Source organism: Diceros bicornis, chromosome 38 (assembly GCF_020826845.1).
Source record: "Diceros bicornis minor isolate mBicDic1 chromosome 38, mDicBic1.mat.cur, whole genome shotgun sequence".
Lineage (NCBI taxonomy): Eukaryota > Metazoa > Chordata > Mammalia > Perissodactyla > Rhinocerotidae > Diceros > Diceros bicornis.
Window position 1 is genome coordinate 10,727,141 of NC_080777.1, and position 17,761 is coordinate 10,744,901.

A 17,761-nucleotide genomic window follows, 5' to 3' on the forward strand; every position below is an offset into this window, starting at 1 on the left:
GTCTGGGTGATCATGCACTACTGTTTTGGAACAAAGACCATCATGCTGTTTCCCATTTTGGACCAGAAGGAAAAGTCTTCCTTTTGTTGTGATGTGTGATGTTAGCAGTAGCAATTTTTTTAAAAACCAAACTTATATGATGAAAAAAGAAATGGCTGTCTTCCTCTTCTATTTGTGAGGACACTGTCTTAAAGGATTTCACGGACTTCAATTTCTGTGTAACCTCTGTTTCCTTCAGTGAACTCAACAAACTCCTGAGCCCTGGGCTGCTGGTCCATTCATAGTCGGGTTCTCCGTAATCTCTCTTGACCAGGGTGTCTTTGGCTCAACATGGAGAATTTCTCAATGCGAGGAGACCTTCCTTATGCTAGGATTTGCATTGTTATCAGCTTCCCTGGGAAAAGAGAAGTTGTCGGTGAGGGATGAGGGGCCACAGATGCTCCTCTGCTTTTCTCGGTGCTGGCTGCAGGAGGGAGATGGTGCTGATGGCTGGACACCTCGCCAGCCCTCTGGGGCCTCAGTGTCTGGCATGCAGTCCCCCTCCCCACGGTGGCAGTGGCTGTCACCTAGTCAGCTGAGAACCTGTGCTGTTGCTCAGTCAAACATTTTCACATGGTTTTTAAAATATTCTGGAGTGAACTGGTCTTTGTTTAATAAACTTAGCCATTTTGGTGATATCTTCCAGAACTTCGTTTCATTTCATCTGCAAGAGTTTTGACACTAGCTCCTCTCTGTGAAGAAAGCCATGAGTTGGGACGGTGTCAGGATTTTCTGTTTCTATAAGAGGGGAGCCAGCTGTGGATGACACCTCAGTGCCGATGCCCGTGCAGTGCTTCCGAGACAGAGATGAAGGCTGGGCATCGAGTCCATCTTGGCTTTTGCTTGTTTGAGGCCTTGGCAGCAGAAAAAGTTTTCTTGATTTTCACCATCGTTTATACATCTTACAAATGCTACAGAATGATGTTTATTTGGGGAAATCTGTAGACTCAGTGGAGAAGCCGTTTTTATAGTTGATCACAAAACCTCTTCAGCATCGTGTGAAATGTCATCAATATGTCAACTTATTATACTGTTTGAGAGTGGAACTTTGTCAATTTCTTATACGGTATTTTGTCCTAAACACTTACTATAATTTCACCTACTGGCATTATTAGATTCTTACCAACTGTGTGACTGTTCTTTTTCTGGGCATTAAATTCTGCTCCTAAGTAATTTACTTTCTGAGCCTTTTTAACTGTCTGTGACTTTTTCTAAAAAAAGCTTTACTCTTTGTTTTCAATGGCTGTTAGAATCTCAAAATAATCATCACCTTTACTTGTGGCTCTGATTGTGCTTAAGTGATTTTTCAGTTTTTCTGCATCCAGAGCTGCATTTGTAAATTGTTTTCCACACACGATGCACAGTGGACTAGGACAACTTGGATTGAGCCCAAGTCCACCCTATGATAAATGGTTTTTATCATCAAGATGGACTTTTTTGTGTCCCCCATTGCACTGATGCAGCAAAAGGACTTTGAAGTTTTTGATTCATTGTTGTTACCTTATCAGAGTTGTCTGTAGGCTTAGGCTTACAAGCTTCCTCTCCTAGCTCAGACCTCTTCTTCAAAAGCCACATTGAATCGAAAAATTCCCTCCAGTTTTCTTGGACAACAGTGGAACATGTTTGTTCCAGTTGGTGGTGCATAGGAGAGGTTGGGGCAGGTAAATCAGAAGAAGGGGTTGACATCATCAGGGTGCCATCCTCTTTGCAGTATAGAGCTCACCAGCTACCAGTGCCTGCCCCATCACGCATAAAAAACTGAAAATACGTCCAGCCAAATGATCATGGTCTTACTGCCCGCTGCCGTATGAGGCTCAAAGCCCTGTGATATAGTTGCTATAGGAGCTGCCAGTCTCTGTCCGTCCCTGTGAACATGCATTGCTCAGTGTACAAAGTTCCAACGGCATTTATTCTTTCTGGATCACTCCCTGTTGTCGAGCTCTGAGCCACAGCCCAAGCACACTCCTGGGATTCTGCTGAAACCCTGGTTGAGAAATCTTGGTTTAGACTGTTAGCTGTAGCATGTAAAGCTTGCTGTATTTAAAAGTGTGAGGCAGAAGTCATGGCCCTTTAAAGATATCTACGTCCCAGTTCTCCGAACCTGTGAATATGTGTGCTATGTGGCAAAAGGGACTTGGCAGATGTGGTTATGTTAAGGACCTTAGATGGAGGTGATCCTCTAGGTCCTTTTTAGGCTTTGTGGACAATTAAATTAAAAAATGGCAAATGAGACGTGGTTAGAAGCATGGACTCTGGAGCCCAATGGACAAGTTACTTAACTTTTCACCTCTGAAAAATGGGACTGACATTCACACCTATGTCATAGGGTTGTTGTGAGGATTAAGTGAGCTGATACATGTAAAGGGTTAGAACAGTGCCTGGCACATAGGAAGTGCCCTGTGAATGTTGGCTATTTATTATTTATGCAATTCTGGCACCTGGAAGAACATAGATTATTTTTGAGCCTTGCTCTAGATGTAATAGCAAATGATGTAGTTCTAGTTGGAAAAGCTTAGTTTACACCAGATCATGGACAATGATTTCTTTTCTTATCCAGATTATAGTCTTCAAGTTTTATGAACATAGTTATGTGTTCTCATATTACTTTATATAGTTGAATATTTTAATTGTTCATTTAGAAATCTTCTTTTAATGCAGTGCCTTGATTTCTTATTATCATATGGTTTTATCTTTGATACACAAACATGCTACCTTTCTCATCTAACCTAAGACCTACAGGTGATATGGTATTATCCTAGGATTTTATCTTCTTCCATGCATATTCTAAGACAGTGCACTGATATATATACAACCTAGCCATTTGTTTACTAGAACATACTAATAACCTTTAGAGCTATAAAATTCATTTATTCGTTCAACAAAGTGTTCATTCAACAAAGATCTATTTATTATTAGTGCAAACAATACAAAGATGAACAGTTATCCAGACTTGTCTTTTAAAGCTTACCATGTAGTCAGCAAGACAAAGCCAAAAGTGAGTAATTATGGTTAGAGACATGTACAGTGTATTATGGATGAGCAAAAGAAGCTAAGGGAGATGAGGCTGAACTGAGACTCAAAGGGTGTGGGAGTTGGCTATTAAATTTTAGTATGGTCTCAGGCAAAAACATTTGTTGGTAAGGAGGAAAGAAATGTCATCCCATTCATTTCAAGTAAAAGAGCTAGACAATTGTAGATTATGAAAGGTAGAAACAGTCTTAATGTTCACTTGGGAAAAACAGTCTCATAAAGAGAATCTACTGTTGACTTTGAAAGTTGGATAAGCAGTCCCCTTTTGACTGTCAAAAAAAGCCATAATCAGAGTGAAAAAGACAAATAAAGGGATAACATCCTTAATATAAAAAGAAATTTTTAAGTTGTGACAACAAAAACCACAAACACATTAGAAAATTGGGCAGAAGACACGGACAGTTCACACACACAGACACAGAGATGTACAAATAGCCTTTAAACCTATGAAAAGATACTCAACTTATAATAAGAGACACAGATTAAAACTACATTGGCTAAGGCTGTGGGGAACTGATGCTCATTCATCACTGGTGGGAGTGCAAATGGTACACAGGTCCTTTGGCGGGGAATTCAGCAATATTTAACAACAACAAAAACAGACATTTACTCTTAGGCCTAGCAATTCCACTTCTAGAAATCTATTCTGAAGATACACTTCCAATAATATGAAAAAATACTTGCATATACACCAGATTATTCATTGTGGTATTATTTGTAATAGTAAAATATCAGAAACAACCTAAATGCCATACATAGATTCGCTGAATAAACTGACACATAGAATACTATCGATAATTATTAGGAAAATCTCCATGAACTGGTGAATATATTGAGAATATATTGTTAAATAAGCAGCAAAGTATATCAAGGTAATTCGCCGTAGCAGATTAAGGAGACAAATCTCAGTCTGCTCAATAGATGCAGAAAAAGTTTTAAATTAAATTCTAAATGTGTACTTGAGTTTAAAAAATTCTAGCTGACTGAGAACAGAACACTTCTCTAGGTGTTCTCTAAGGGACACTTCGAGCCAAAATTAGCCTTACTGGTAAAATTGAAGCTTTTCTTTTCAGATCAAGAACAAGACAAGAGTGCCTACTATTACTTCTTTTCATCAGCATTGTTCTGGCATTCCTAGCCAATGCACTAGGACAAGAAAAAGAAATGAAAGATAAAAATTAGGGAAAGAAAAGCCCCTCTCTTTTTATTTTTTTGCAGATGTTATAAATATGTATGTAGAACTTGCCAAAGAACATATAGGTAAATATTTAGGATTAATAAGAGTTTAAGCATGGTTCCTGGATATAAAATCTGTACACAAGAATTGAGTCTATCTATAAATAAGCAACAATTGCTTAGAAAATGAAATATTATAACATTTATGATAGTATCACAGAATATTAAGTACTAGTAATAAATCCAACAGAAGAAGTATAAGACCTTTGTGAAGAAAATAAGACTTTACTGAGAGAAATTGAGAAGTCTTTAATAAATGGAGAGATACATTCCAGTTCATGGATTGGAAGAAGCCATTTGTAAAGATGTGACTAAAATTGATCTGGACTTCACTGCAATTCCAACAGGTTTTTTTGTTTTTTTAAAGAAGTTGACAGCTGTTTTTATAATTCACATGGAAATGCAAAGGGCTTCAAAAGTGGTTAAGACTCTTGAAGAATAATGTTAAGGTGGGAGAATTTGCTTTACCAAATGTCAAGACTTTTTATAAAGCTATAGTAATTAAGACACAGTGGTAGTGGTGCAAAGATAAGAAACAGTCCAGTGAGACAGAATTGAGAGCCCAGAAACAGACCCACATTTGGTTCGTGATCGAGGTGGCACTGCAGATCAATGGGAGAAATGACTGTCTTTTAAATAAGCCATGCTGTGACAATTGAGTATCCATGTGGAATAGAATGGGATTGGGCTGCTGCCACATACCAGACAAAAATTAATTCTAGGTGGATTATAGAGTTAAATGTGAATGGCAAAACAATAAAGCTCTTATAAGAAAATACTTTCATGACCTTGGAGTGGGGAAAGATTTATTTTGTTGTCGTTGTTGCTGAGGAAGATTCGCCCTGAGCTAACATCTGTTGCCAATTATCCTCTTTTTTGTTGCTTGAGGAAGATTAGCCTTGAGCTAACATCTGTGCCAGTCTTCCTCTATTTTGTATGTGGGACACCGCCACAGCATGGCTGACGAGTGGTGTAGGTCCATACCTGGGATCTGAACACGTGAACCTGGACCGCCGAAGTAGGCAAAGCCGAACTTAACCACTACACCATGGGGCCGGCCTCAAGATTTCTTGACTAGGACACAGAAAGCACTGATTATAAAGGAATTTAGAGATTAAGAAATTTGAATATATTAACATTAAGAGTTTTTCATAATCAGAAGAAACCATTAACAGAGAAAAGGCATTCTAAACATACAAAACTCACCTTTGGTGTTAGAAGTCAAAACTAATTGTTCTCTTGGGGGAGAGAGAGTGATTTGGGTGTGTTGGGGGCACAAGGAGGGCTCCTGGGATGCTGGTAATGTCTTTCCTGGATCTGGGGCTCGTCACACAGGTGTGTTCGCTTTGTGAAAATTCATTAAGCTGTACTTAGAATTTGTACACTTTTTAATATGTGTGTTACCCTTCAATATAAAGGATTTTTTTTAAAAAGGAAAGCCACTGAGAAGCTATTTGCAAAACATGTATCCAACAAAAAGCTTATATGAAAATATTAGAGAACTACAAATAAAGAGGATAAAGGTGAACGTTCCAGGAGAAAAATGGGCAAAAAGTATTTGAACAGACGCTTTGGAAAAGAGGAAATCTGAATGCTGATTCTAAAATGAAAAGGTGTTCAACCTCGTTAATCATTGGAGAAATGCACACTAAGGCTAGATAAACATTTCTCCACACTTAAAAAGGCTAAAAAGAAGAACCTGACAATTCCAAGTGTCGTGGAGGATGTGGAGTAGTGGACATTGTGCTTAGGAGTAGAAACTGGCACAACCACTTTGGGAACCAGTTTGTCGTTACGTAGTAAAGACGAAGGTCACATACCGTGTGATTTAGTAATTCCTCTCTTTTGGAAATGTGTGCTTTTGTGCACCAGAATATGTATACAAGAATCTTGATAGCAGCATTGTTAACAATTTCCAGAAACTTGAAGCAACTCAAATGCCCATCAACAGAAGAATGGGTACATAAACTGTGGTATATTTATACAACCTATATACTATATACTAACACTATAGAATCATGGAAATGAACCCATTACAGCTACTGGCAGCAACTTGGATAAATCTAAACTTCAGAAGCAGGCAAAACATTATTATAGAGGGATGCTTTTCAGTAATTATTTTAAAAGCCAGGATAGTGGAGAGAGATTAGGAAGAGCATTGGGTGGGGATAGAAGGGAGCTCCTGGGGTAACGTTTTACTTTTTGACCTAAGTGGTGGTTACATGGATGCTTGCTTTCTGGTTTTTCATTAAGCTGTACACTTGTTTTATTTGCTTTTCTGAATACATGTTAGATTTCACAATTAAAAATTTTAAAAAGAAACAGTTGTGCACTAAGAGGCCTTTTATCTTTAAGAAAATTTTTGAATATTGGAAATGTGTTAAAATATAGCAAAATATGAGACCTATTTGATGCGAAAAAGTAATGTTGTAATTTTACTTTTGAAATGGCATTGAATACTGCTTTGAGTGTTCCATTTTGGTTTTCTGCTTTTTCTGCTTCTAACTTTTCATTAGCCAAAAATTTTCTTCAAAAAGTATCACCAATTAAGACTCTTGGATTTCTATAATTATAATAGTTATATTTTATAATAATTTTCCTATCATAAAAGTCACTCGTTGTAAGTGTACAACTCAATGGCTTTTGATCAATTTGATCCAATTTAAGAACATTTCCATCATCCCCCAAAGTTCCCTCAAGGCTGTTTGTAGTCAGTTAAATGTAGTTTATTTTGCATGTAGTAAGTTGTTGATTCATGTACTTCAAATACTTAAAATAAAAATAGAGTGACATATTGTTGGATAGAAACTTGGAAAGTGTCAATCAAAGTCCTTTAAAATGTTAAGTTCTGTAGTTTGAGGTACTGTGTACATATTAGATTAAAATCAGCTTTTGTTTGCATCTGTTCTCCATAGATGACTTGACATAAATGAACAACCTGTATAGTTGATTTCTTCCTTCATGTCATTTTTCTCAGTGGGGAATGCTCCTGTGCGGTTCTGGGTAGTTTTTCTGTTTTAAAAAATTTAACTGATATATGGAAAAGATTTCAAACATACAGTTGCTCTTGTGGTTTTATGTGGCATTCTCAGTAGGACTAATTTCTGAGAGAATAGATCATACAGAATAGGATGAACAAAGGAATGGGAAATTAGACTGTAAAATTATTCAATAAAATACATAAATATTAAATTGTAAGTTATTTCCTCCATCAACAGTAACTAGAAGATTTGTTGGTCGATTCTGGTATTAAATTTCTCAAACTTTAGGATAATATAACAAATGTTTAAAAAGCATTTTCTGTCTTTGTTTTACCACTTCATATTGAGATATGAAGTATATTTTATATATTTTAAATACATATGAGTATACGTGACTTATATGTATTATGTGAGTGTATCATATACATTATTTAATTATGTGGCAATTTATAATTGGGCTTCCTGGAGTGAGTTGAATTTTTAACAAACTTGAATTAGTAATTTATGCTTTAGTGTGGAATATGAGGTATGGAAGCAGAGATGTATCTTGTGTCTAACTAAATATTTCTCTGAAAAGAATAACATCAAATGTTTGGGAGTTGTGGAAACCAGATTAATCCCTGGCTAGTTACTAAGTCCGTTAAGAGCAAGGCTGTATCTTCTCTGTGTTGTTAAAACATTTACTCTGAAATCATTGGTGGAGCTCATTTTTATTGCGATTTCTCTGTTGCCAGGTACTTTATTACCAAGGTTGCCATCAGAACCAGGAATGACGTTACTCACAATCAGAATTGAGAAAATCGGTCTGAAAGATGCCGGGCAGTGCATCGATCCCTATATTACAGTTAGTGTAAAGGGTAAATAACGGTGTCTACATTTTTCCGCTCTGGTGAATTTTGTAATGTTGCTTCTCATTTGGGACATTTGGGGTGGGGGGCCTCTTGTACCTGTGACAACTCATTGGAGTTCATTCTACCATGAGGCAAAATCCCTGGGAAGAGGTCATCATTCTTTCCCAAACATTTCTGAGAGATTTACTAAAAATACTTTGCTATTTATAACTTACACTCACGTTTGCTTTTGACTTTTTCTTTGTATATGTCTTTTTGTTGTTAAAATTCCATCAAGGGTGCTGACTAGACAAACACACTGTCTTTAACAGCAGACACATTCTTAAGGGAACAGGTTGAAAAAATGTCCTCCACCTTCCAAGGGTGTGTGGTTTTCTTTGCAGAGCTGGGTGTTCTCCTGTTTTCTCACATGTCCACTGCAGGCCCCGTCGTTCCTGTCCAGGAGAGCTTTATACACAGCAGAGCCCTCAGAGGGGGACGAGAATTAGGCCTTCGCTGAGTCATCAGTGGAGACAGGGAAATAGGACACATCCATACCCTGCATATAGGCCTGTGGGCATTAAAGAAGTGATATATTTCTTATCCTTAACTATGTTACTGTGGTTATTAAGCATGATTATCTTAAGGATTTATTATTTTTTTTTTACTGTCCAATGTGGCAAACCATTTATTCCTTGAAAACAACTTTTCCAGTCTTTGGTTTAAGAGGGAAACCACAGGGGTTGAATTCTTTTGTTGTTGCCAAGCATTTTACACAGCTCTGTGTTTGTAAAGTACTCAACGGTCTTTTAAAAATAATTATTGGGTGATTGCAGATGAAGTTGTCATCCTATTATTCAGAAATAACTGCACAGTTAATCCACTCGACAGTTAATTGCAGTTTGAGGCAAATCAAAGAAACAGACGTGGACTGAAATTAAATGGAGGAAACTTTTACCAATCATAGAAGTAAGTTCAGACCCGTGGGTACGTTAGTACCAAATAAGAGGAAAAGGAATTTGGCCACAGAGAATTTTGACATGGAGAGACCTGGCCACAGCACTAATGCTCTGATACTTTAACTTCTGATATCGCATATCAAATCCATGATCGACTGGAAAGTATTTATACCCTATGTTGTTGGATAGGCCATTCGCAAAACTGCATCTCTCATTCGGGAATTACACTGTAAAACACAAAAATGTAATGTAATGTGGGTATAGGTGTAGGTATTATGTTACCTTTGCATACATGTTGAACTGAAACATGTTTTTTGGTAAATATCTTTAGAAACTGAAATAATCAAATGTACTAACTTAAGTTCCCTAAGATGGGTCTGTTGAATAATTCATAAACACTGAGTAGTCACTAAGTGAGTCCATGTTGAATTTGATTAAACTGGAAGATTCCTGGCTCCGGGAAATTAAAACCATACACCATACATAGGACCATCTGGTTGTTGTAAATCAGGTTATGTTATAGCAAATATAACCAGAAGTTAGGTAATATATGTAAAAAGTGACTCATTTATGGAAAGATTTCGTTGGCAACTTTCATGTCCATTGTTTGGTCCTCTGACTTGAATAGAACAGGGGAATTCTGATAATGTTAGATTTAAAGGCCTTCTAGGCCATGCACTTGATCAAGGGTGGGAAGTAGGGTAGCCTTATTGTGGAGTATTATTCACATTCCAAATTTTTATTGCACATAAATATAGTAGCCTATTCCCTAAGGAAGACAGAAAGTTGTTTTCACTTTTTGTTCACTTCACAAACTATAAGGATCAAATTTTGTTGTCTTCAGGCTTCCTTTTGTACCCAGTCATGGCAAGGCTTCCTCCTCCCGTCTGTGAGGGCTCCACTCTCCCTCTCCTCAGCTCCCTCCACGTCCCTCTGGAGACCAGAGGCTCTTCAGCCACCTGCTGACACCAAATGGGAGTTTCTTTAGCCTGAGCGTCTCCTCTCAGCTTTTGCCAAGCCTCTTGAGGAAACGTAACCCTTTGCAGGTTGTTTACAGTTTTTGAGTCTGTTTATTTGTATGCTCCTAAGCAGAAACTTTTTTCCTCTCCAGATCTGAACGGCATAGATTTAACTCCTGTGCAGGATACTCCTGTGGCTTCAAGAAAAGAAGATACATATGTTCATTTTAATGTGGACATTGAGCTCCAGAAGCATGTTGAAAAATTAACCAAAGGTTTGTAATTGTAAATAATTGGCTTCTTGTGGCCGGAGTTTTCATCTTATTCATGCCAGTGTGCCTAGTGGACCCAGCACAGTTGGCAGAAGTGAATGCCACATGGTGTTTATTGATTTGAATGAAATATACATTTCTTTTTCTTTTTTTTTTTTTGGTGAGGAAGATTCGCCCTGAGCTAACATCTGTGCCAGTCTTCCTCTATTTAGTATGTGGGATGCCGCCACAGCATGGCTGACGAGTGGAGTAGGTCCGAACCTGAGATCCGAACCGTGAACCCAGGCTACTGAAGCAGAGTACACGGAACTTGAACCACTCTGCCATGGGGCCAGCCCCCAAATATACATTCTTTTATCACAGGAATTAGAAATCATATTATCTAGTTGTATAATAAATAACACTTATATAATAAAATGTTCTTTGATAGTAAAAATTTATCATCTTTAACAACAAAACAGAAGGAAAGTTTTCTCACACTAAAGAGCTGGGGGAAGCAGGAAGTCCCGAAGGCTCCTTGATGATTAAGTCTCTAGTAGTTGAAAGAACAAGTTTTTTTTTTTTCTCAGTTGAATTTATTGGGTAGAAAGATACCATAACTTGCAGTTAGTTGGCAGGAGGATGGGAAAGGACAAAAGCAAATTTTTGAAAAGGTGAAGTTACGTTTCCAGGTTAAACCGTTCTTAGGATTAAATGCTTCTCTGTGCCTTTTGCCCAACGGGAATATCAGTGTTCTGAAAAGAAGACTTCAGAATCCCTTTATCACCTGAGAGTCAGTTGCAGTTTTCGAAATTTTCAAGCTCTACAGGAAGCTTGTACAAGATATAGAGAGTGCCTTTTGAACATCTGCCACGTCCTCTAGAATGTTTGATATTTTCCTTCTCAAATTTCCTTCTCAAATGCTGCTGGCTTCTCTGTTCTGCCACTGATAGGCATGTCTTCAGTGCCTCTGTGAGCAGTGGTTCTGAGTGTGAGCAGAGTGGCACCTCGAGCCTCGTTAGATGCAGGTGCTGGGGCCCACCCCAGACATCCTGAATCAGAGGCCGAGGGGGTGGGCTCAGCAGTCTGCTTGAGGGGGCCCTCCAGGTGATTCTGATAGACACCAAAGTTTGAGAATCACTGTGTTAGAAGAATATGTAGACAGGATGTGCTTAAGACATAATGTTGAGGAAATTTCAGTATGAAGTATGCCTTCTGCGTAAAAATAGTAAAAAAAACAATTTTTTTTTTCATTTAACTCCGTTGCTTTGAGAAATGTTTCTGATGTGGGCGGGGACTGTTTCACAGGCTCACTTTTCTATTTTATTGCAGTGTGTTCCTGGTGAGTTGACTCAACAAGAAGGCTAAAAGTAGAACTGTAGGCAGAATTTGACTCCCTTTTCTCCAGCTTTGAATTTATTATGTACAATTACTGTAGTTTTAACTGACATGAATGCTATGAATATACTTTCGTCATGTTTACAAGCATTTCAGTTAATCTTTCTAATTCTCATTTCACATTTTGTTCTTTGTTATAAATGCCACAAAGTAAAAATCTATGCATACAAGGATGCAGGAAATATATTATCTACTGATGATGCAGATGAATAAGAATTTTTAAAAGTTCCTTAAAATGATGGTATCATCATGGACTTTTAATATTGTTTCCAAATGTGACTATTTTCACATTTATTCAGACCTCAGACACAGTCAGGATGACAAGGAGATAGGTTCTATAGCTGAAGAGACTAAGAAACGTGATCTGCTATCTTAAAAATCTGTGAGGTTTTTAAATAACAGAATGCCTCTAGTCTTGCTTTGGAAGGGAGCAGAGAAGCTGCCCTTTTGTGGATATGGCGGGTCATACGCCTGGGGACAGGAGGTCACCAGTAACCTAACAATTGTAATCCTCTCACGTGAGTTAGGAGTAGGTCGTTAAAGATGCCCATCTCTCCCTCACCCACATCCCATTGTCTCCTGAGCCATTGGTTTTTCTTTCCTCCCTTGACATGTGCGGTGCTCCATTTGGACCCAGTGCCGGAGCTGCACACACATTTCTGAGCCTTGTTCAACTTCTGGTTCCTTTGAGTGTTGTCATCAGTGCCAGTATGAGATGTGTGTTGACTGTCTTTAGACGCCAAGCGAGATCCAGCACCGCTCTGGATAAGGCAGTATTAATAAGTAGCCAGTTAAGACTGAGACCTGACTTCCTTCCATCTGTTCCCATGCCTTCTTTAGAAATTCATTGTCCTTGGCTGCATTGGTGAGGCAACTTATTATTCTGCTTTTAGCTTTTTTCTGTGGGGAGGTGGGGAGAGCTTATCTGTTGGGCTTTGGGAAGATAAAAAAAAGTATTTAAATTCTTCGTTACTTGCTCACTGGGGGAGGGGTGCAGAGTAGGCTCCCTCTTGAGACCTTTGTCTTCCCTACCGCTGTCATTACACGAACATGTAATTCCAAGGAAAACAAAACAGAGCTTTGAACACTCGAAAAGGTATTAGGAAATGGGTAACATTTAAGAACTGAACCAGCACATGATTTATGTGGTTTGAACTCCAAAACACCCAAAAAATTGAATTTTTGAGTTTTTGTCTCAGATGGAGGAGAAATGATTTAAGATTGGATTTTTCATGAACTCTTTTACATGCCTTTTCTACCTAATGTGTTTCTATGAATAATGTCAGTACTTAACAAGTATCTTCTGTGTTCTTCTTGTGGTATTTAATACTTTATATTCTTTAATTTATGAGTCTACCTGTGGATGAACTTATGCACATTCTTGAGACAGTCTAGCTCAGGAAGTTTTACTGTACTTTGTAGAATTGATGATATGGAGAAAAATCACTCCATTCAGATACAGAAATTTTGGGTGACAACCCCAGTCATATCATCAGAGAGACTGTTTGACAAAGATTAATTTGTAAAATTATGCCAGTTGTGGCTTGTTCGTATGCTTCTGGTGATCAAAGAAAATGTACTGACACTGGAAGTGTGCTGTCTGTGGCTAGTGTGGTTTGTTTTAATTCCTTAGGTGCAGCTATCTTCTTTGAATTCAAACACTACAAGCCTAAAAAACGGTTTACCAGCACCAAATGTTTTGCTTTCATGGAGATGGATGAAATCAAACCTGGGCCAATTGTCATAGAACTGTAAGTGATACACGTAGAGAATGGGTACTAACTGGGGACTAGTATTTCTTCTTAGTATGTGCCCTTGGAATAGATCAGTTATCTAAGGCTTTTAAACAGTGGTTTTTCTATTGTGGTTACAGATACAAGAAACCCACTGACTTTAAAAGGAAGAAATTGCAGTTATTGACCAAGAAACCACTTTATCTTCATCTACATCAAACTTTGCACAAGGAATGATCCTGACATGACGAACCTGGAACTTCTGTGAATTTCACCACTCAGTAGAAACCATCATAGCTCTGTGTAGCATATTCACCTTCCAGCAGGCAGGAAGCAAGCCGTAGCCATGCCAGGAGGCCAGAGAGAGTCCACTGCAAAGCTGTACACAGCATTCAGAGTCCGGCACCTCACTGACGTATAAGACTCCTTTGAATACGGGCTTCTTGTAGATTTTGAAACATGTTTTTACTTTTCTATTAATTGTGCAATTAATAGTCTCTTTTCTAATTTACCACTACTCCTGCCCTCCTTCCTGGAACAATAGTTGTGGGTAGGATGTGCTCATCTTCAAAATTAATACAGCAATAAGAATGTGCTCGAGTTTACACATCTGTTCACTTCTGCTCCAGTATGCTCTTCTGGGTTTTTTGAGTTCATGTCAAACTTTGGGCTGAGGGGGTAGGATAATATGAAATGGCTTGGAGAGGAATTGGACCAATTGTGCCACCCCAGTTGGTCTGGACATTTAGAGGCTGCTCCTCAGAGATGGCCCAAATTGACCCTGATCTCATAGTTTTCCTGCTAAGAAATAGTGTGCCTTGGCCAGATCAGTATCCCAGATGGGAGTGTTCCCAGGTCGTAGCTCTGATTTTTCCAGATGACCAGATTGTTTCTCTGAAAGTGAGCATATTTTTAGTCATGTTGATTAGCTCTTCTTCTACATCACATTGTTATGCTTTCTGATAGTGATTCTAGGGTTAGTGATGGAACCATCTCCGAATCATTACAAATTTTTAGATGGGTTTATAATGTCTTCTAAATCATGTAATCTAAAAATAATTTGAGTCAGATGCTAACAAGATACTGCAGGAATAACTGCTGTTTTTCTGACAACTGATTGTGAAACCTTAAAACCTGCATACCTCTTCTTATAGTGACGAGTATGCAAAATCTGGAGATACTCTATTTTTTTTTATATAGGTAGATAGGATTGCCATTTATTGCCTATTTAGATATATTGACATTCATCCATATGGAAATATGCAGGTCATTAGCTTATTATAATTTGACTATTTACATTACTTTTGACTTAATGGGGCATAAATAAAACTTTCATAGTACACACGAGGTGGATATTTGATACACAGGACATTAAGATTTGGGGTGGGCTTTGTGTGGGTTGGATGTAGAACCCACGTATTTAATATTCATTATTTTAAATGACCAATGTTAGCATGAGGAGAATGCAGTGCCAGTACTTGGCCTATTTTTAAACTAGTGTAATAACCCTAGTCATACCGTTTCATATGTTTGCTTTTTAAAATAAGTAACCACAATTAAGTTGTTCTAGCCCTTGCACTTCAAGAGATCTAGTCTTTACTTTCAGTTGTCTGTTAGGTCACTTCCGTTCACTAAGATGAATATTAAAAACTTATGAGCCTGAAAGAATTCTCAAACAAATTTAGTCTTGTCTCTCACCTTGATTAGATTAATTCCAAAAGGATTCAATCCGCAACAGCTCTAGGGGATGAAGAATTTGCCTTAATAAATTACTTTGTTGTTCACTCAACTCTTAGACTGTGAGTTGTCAGTCCCCCAGATTGTGAGCTCGTCAAGGGGCCAGAACCCCATTTTCTCCATGTCGTGTAAATTTTCTACGGTGCTTGGCAGCACTCTGTACCCTGTGGAGTACTCAGTACCTTTTGTTTGATGTTGCTGACGAGACCTAAAAAATAATCCCTTGAAAAACCTACTATTAAAATGTAGCAAAACTGACATATTGTTCTTTCTGTTTTCTCATAGACCGTAAGACATGTATGTCAAAGTGATAATTTATATGAAGCAGCACCTGCTGTTGTTCACATAAGTATGGTTTATATGAACTACAAATGCCTTTCATCAGTATTGTCAGTGCCCTTAGCGTCCCTGTGGACAGCAAAGCAGAACCCTGCCCGGTCTTTTTACACCATCCTCTTCCCTTCTTGTGCTGTATCAGACAATGCTCCGTCGCTATTCATAGGATTTTCATGGCTAATTTTTCGTAAGTGGGTGGCGAGATCCTTCTTTCTAGTCTGTCGTAGTCTGGAAGCTCCACTGAAACCTGTCCACCAATGGGTGACCCTGCTGGTATTTGAAATACTGGTGGCATAGCTTTCAATATCCCAGCAACATGCAGCTGCCACAGTATGACACGACAGACAGGTAACAAATCCAGGCCATGGCGGTGAGATCATGGAATCTTGACCACCAGGGCTGGCTTCGTCAGTATTAAAGAAGCTTAAATTGAACACTGTGATTAGCTTAGCTTTAATTCAGACCTGAACAAAATGAAAAAACGAGTGATTGTCTTGAAGCAGCACACACAAAATACTCCACATCCCACAAATTACTGACTTGCCAATGAAAAAAATGAGCCGTTGAACAAGAACCACAAATATAGTAAGAATGCTTTCAGGCTGAAACATTGTTGCTTCATAAATGAGATGATTTTAGCAACTAAGCCCAGAAACACAAATAGCTGGAGATCACTTCCAAAACAGATGTAGCTTTTGAGATGGCCCAGTCTGATGTCACTGAGGGATGACGCCCCCGCACCTTCTCTATACTGGCAGCTTGCCTGGGCTCTGCTGCAGAAGTGGTGTGGAGAGGTAGCGATTATGCGTTTCAGAACTGCTCAGATAGATGACACTGTGTTTCTCTGCAGCTTACTGACTTTTCAATAATATGAGATACAGACAAAACACCAAAAAAGCTTTAGAAGTTAAAAAAGACTAGTTTTCATTTAAAATAGATTGAATTTTAACTATGGAGTTTTCTTCTTAAATTTCTTCTATTTGTTAAGTGGAAGGACATATAGATGGAACTCTTTTCCTGAAGAACTCCTTATATATTCCTTATGAATTCTGAAAGAGTTGTCTTCTTTCAAAGGTCCTTATCTTTCGAAAGTGGTATCTTTTAGTAGTTTATATAAAGAAATATTTTTGTTTCACAGTGAAGCCTTTGCTTATTTTTATAGGGTATTCTTAGTGGACTAAATATTATAACTGTGACAAGTCGTGGTCTAGGTGTCAATATTACATCATAAAACTTCAGAGAATGTGAGAGTACGGTCTAGCAGTAAACAAGAATATCAGCCTTTTATAATTTGGATTTCACCTAAATCTTAAACGTCTTAAAATATGCTATCAAGTTATTATAATATAAAGAGTCTGGGGCCGGCCCCGAGGCTTAGCAGTTAAGGGCGCGCACTCTGCTGCCGGCGGTCCAGGTTCGGATCCCGGGCGCGCACCGACGCACCGCTTCTCCCGCCATGCTGAGGCCGCGTCCCACATACAGCAACTAGAAGGATGTGCAGCTATGACATACAACTATCTACTGGGGCTTTGGGGGAAAAATAAATAAATAAATTATAAAAAAAAAAAAAAAGAGTAATGAGTTCTTAAAAAACATTGTTTAAAAGACATGGTGTAGTAATGGGTATAAAATGACTTTAAGTATGGTGCAATCCCAGATTCTTAGATTTACTGATTTTTAAATATAAGTGCCAACATCCAAATATTAATTTTGGAGTATTAATTTTGGAGTAGTATCAATCAACAAAAAGAACTGAGCATATTCCAAGCCCTACAATCTTAAATCAGTCTGTCTTATATTATCACACTCTTCTGATACTTTTTTGTTGTATTCCTTGAAAATCAGTGGCAAGGTATGGCAGAAATAATAGACTAGAATTTTTTCAAACAAATTTCCTTACTTTTATGGTCACATTTCCATTTTTCTGTTATGCACCCTTAATGCAAGAATGGTAAAAAGCAACAGCACACCAAGTCAGACAACTCCTGCTACTAATATAAACGCACACTCAGGAAACCACCTCAACTCACTCGGCAATGAGAGTCACAAGAAAGCACATGAATGCTGTACAGGTGGGCCCACTGGCTTTCAAGTAAATGGAAGACATCAGTTGTCGCAATCCCACGTGACTCTGAGGTTGAATCTCCTGAGCAGTGAGCAACAGGGATGCTGCCAAGTCACCACCTTCAGTTCTGGGAGCATGAATTTACATGTTTCCAACATGGCACAAGTCTCATGCGAAAACAATCCAATGAATCAACAGACACTTGGG

The 17,761-nt window shown here is 38.3% G+C and overlaps 1 protein-coding gene across 1 annotated transcript in view; it reads left to right on the forward strand.

Moving 5' to 3' along the window:
- AIDA (axin interactor, dorsalization associated) overlaps positions 1 to 15,411 on the forward strand; it is a 42,756-nt gene extending 27,345 nt beyond the window's left edge. Inside the window, exons 7-10 of the mRNA XM_058533669.1 lie at positions 8,021 to 8,143; positions 10,187 to 10,309; positions 13,317 to 13,434; positions 13,557 to 15,411. Of these exons, the coding sequence (XP_058389652.1) occupies positions 8,021 to 8,143; positions 10,187 to 10,309; positions 13,317 to 13,434; positions 13,557 to 13,653 (461 nt within the window). The 3' untranslated portion in view covers positions 13,654 to 15,411. The remainder of the gene's footprint in view (positions 1 to 8,020; positions 8,144 to 10,186; positions 10,310 to 13,316; positions 13,435 to 13,556) is intronic.
- Positions 15,412 to 17,761: the final 2,350 nt, after the last annotated feature.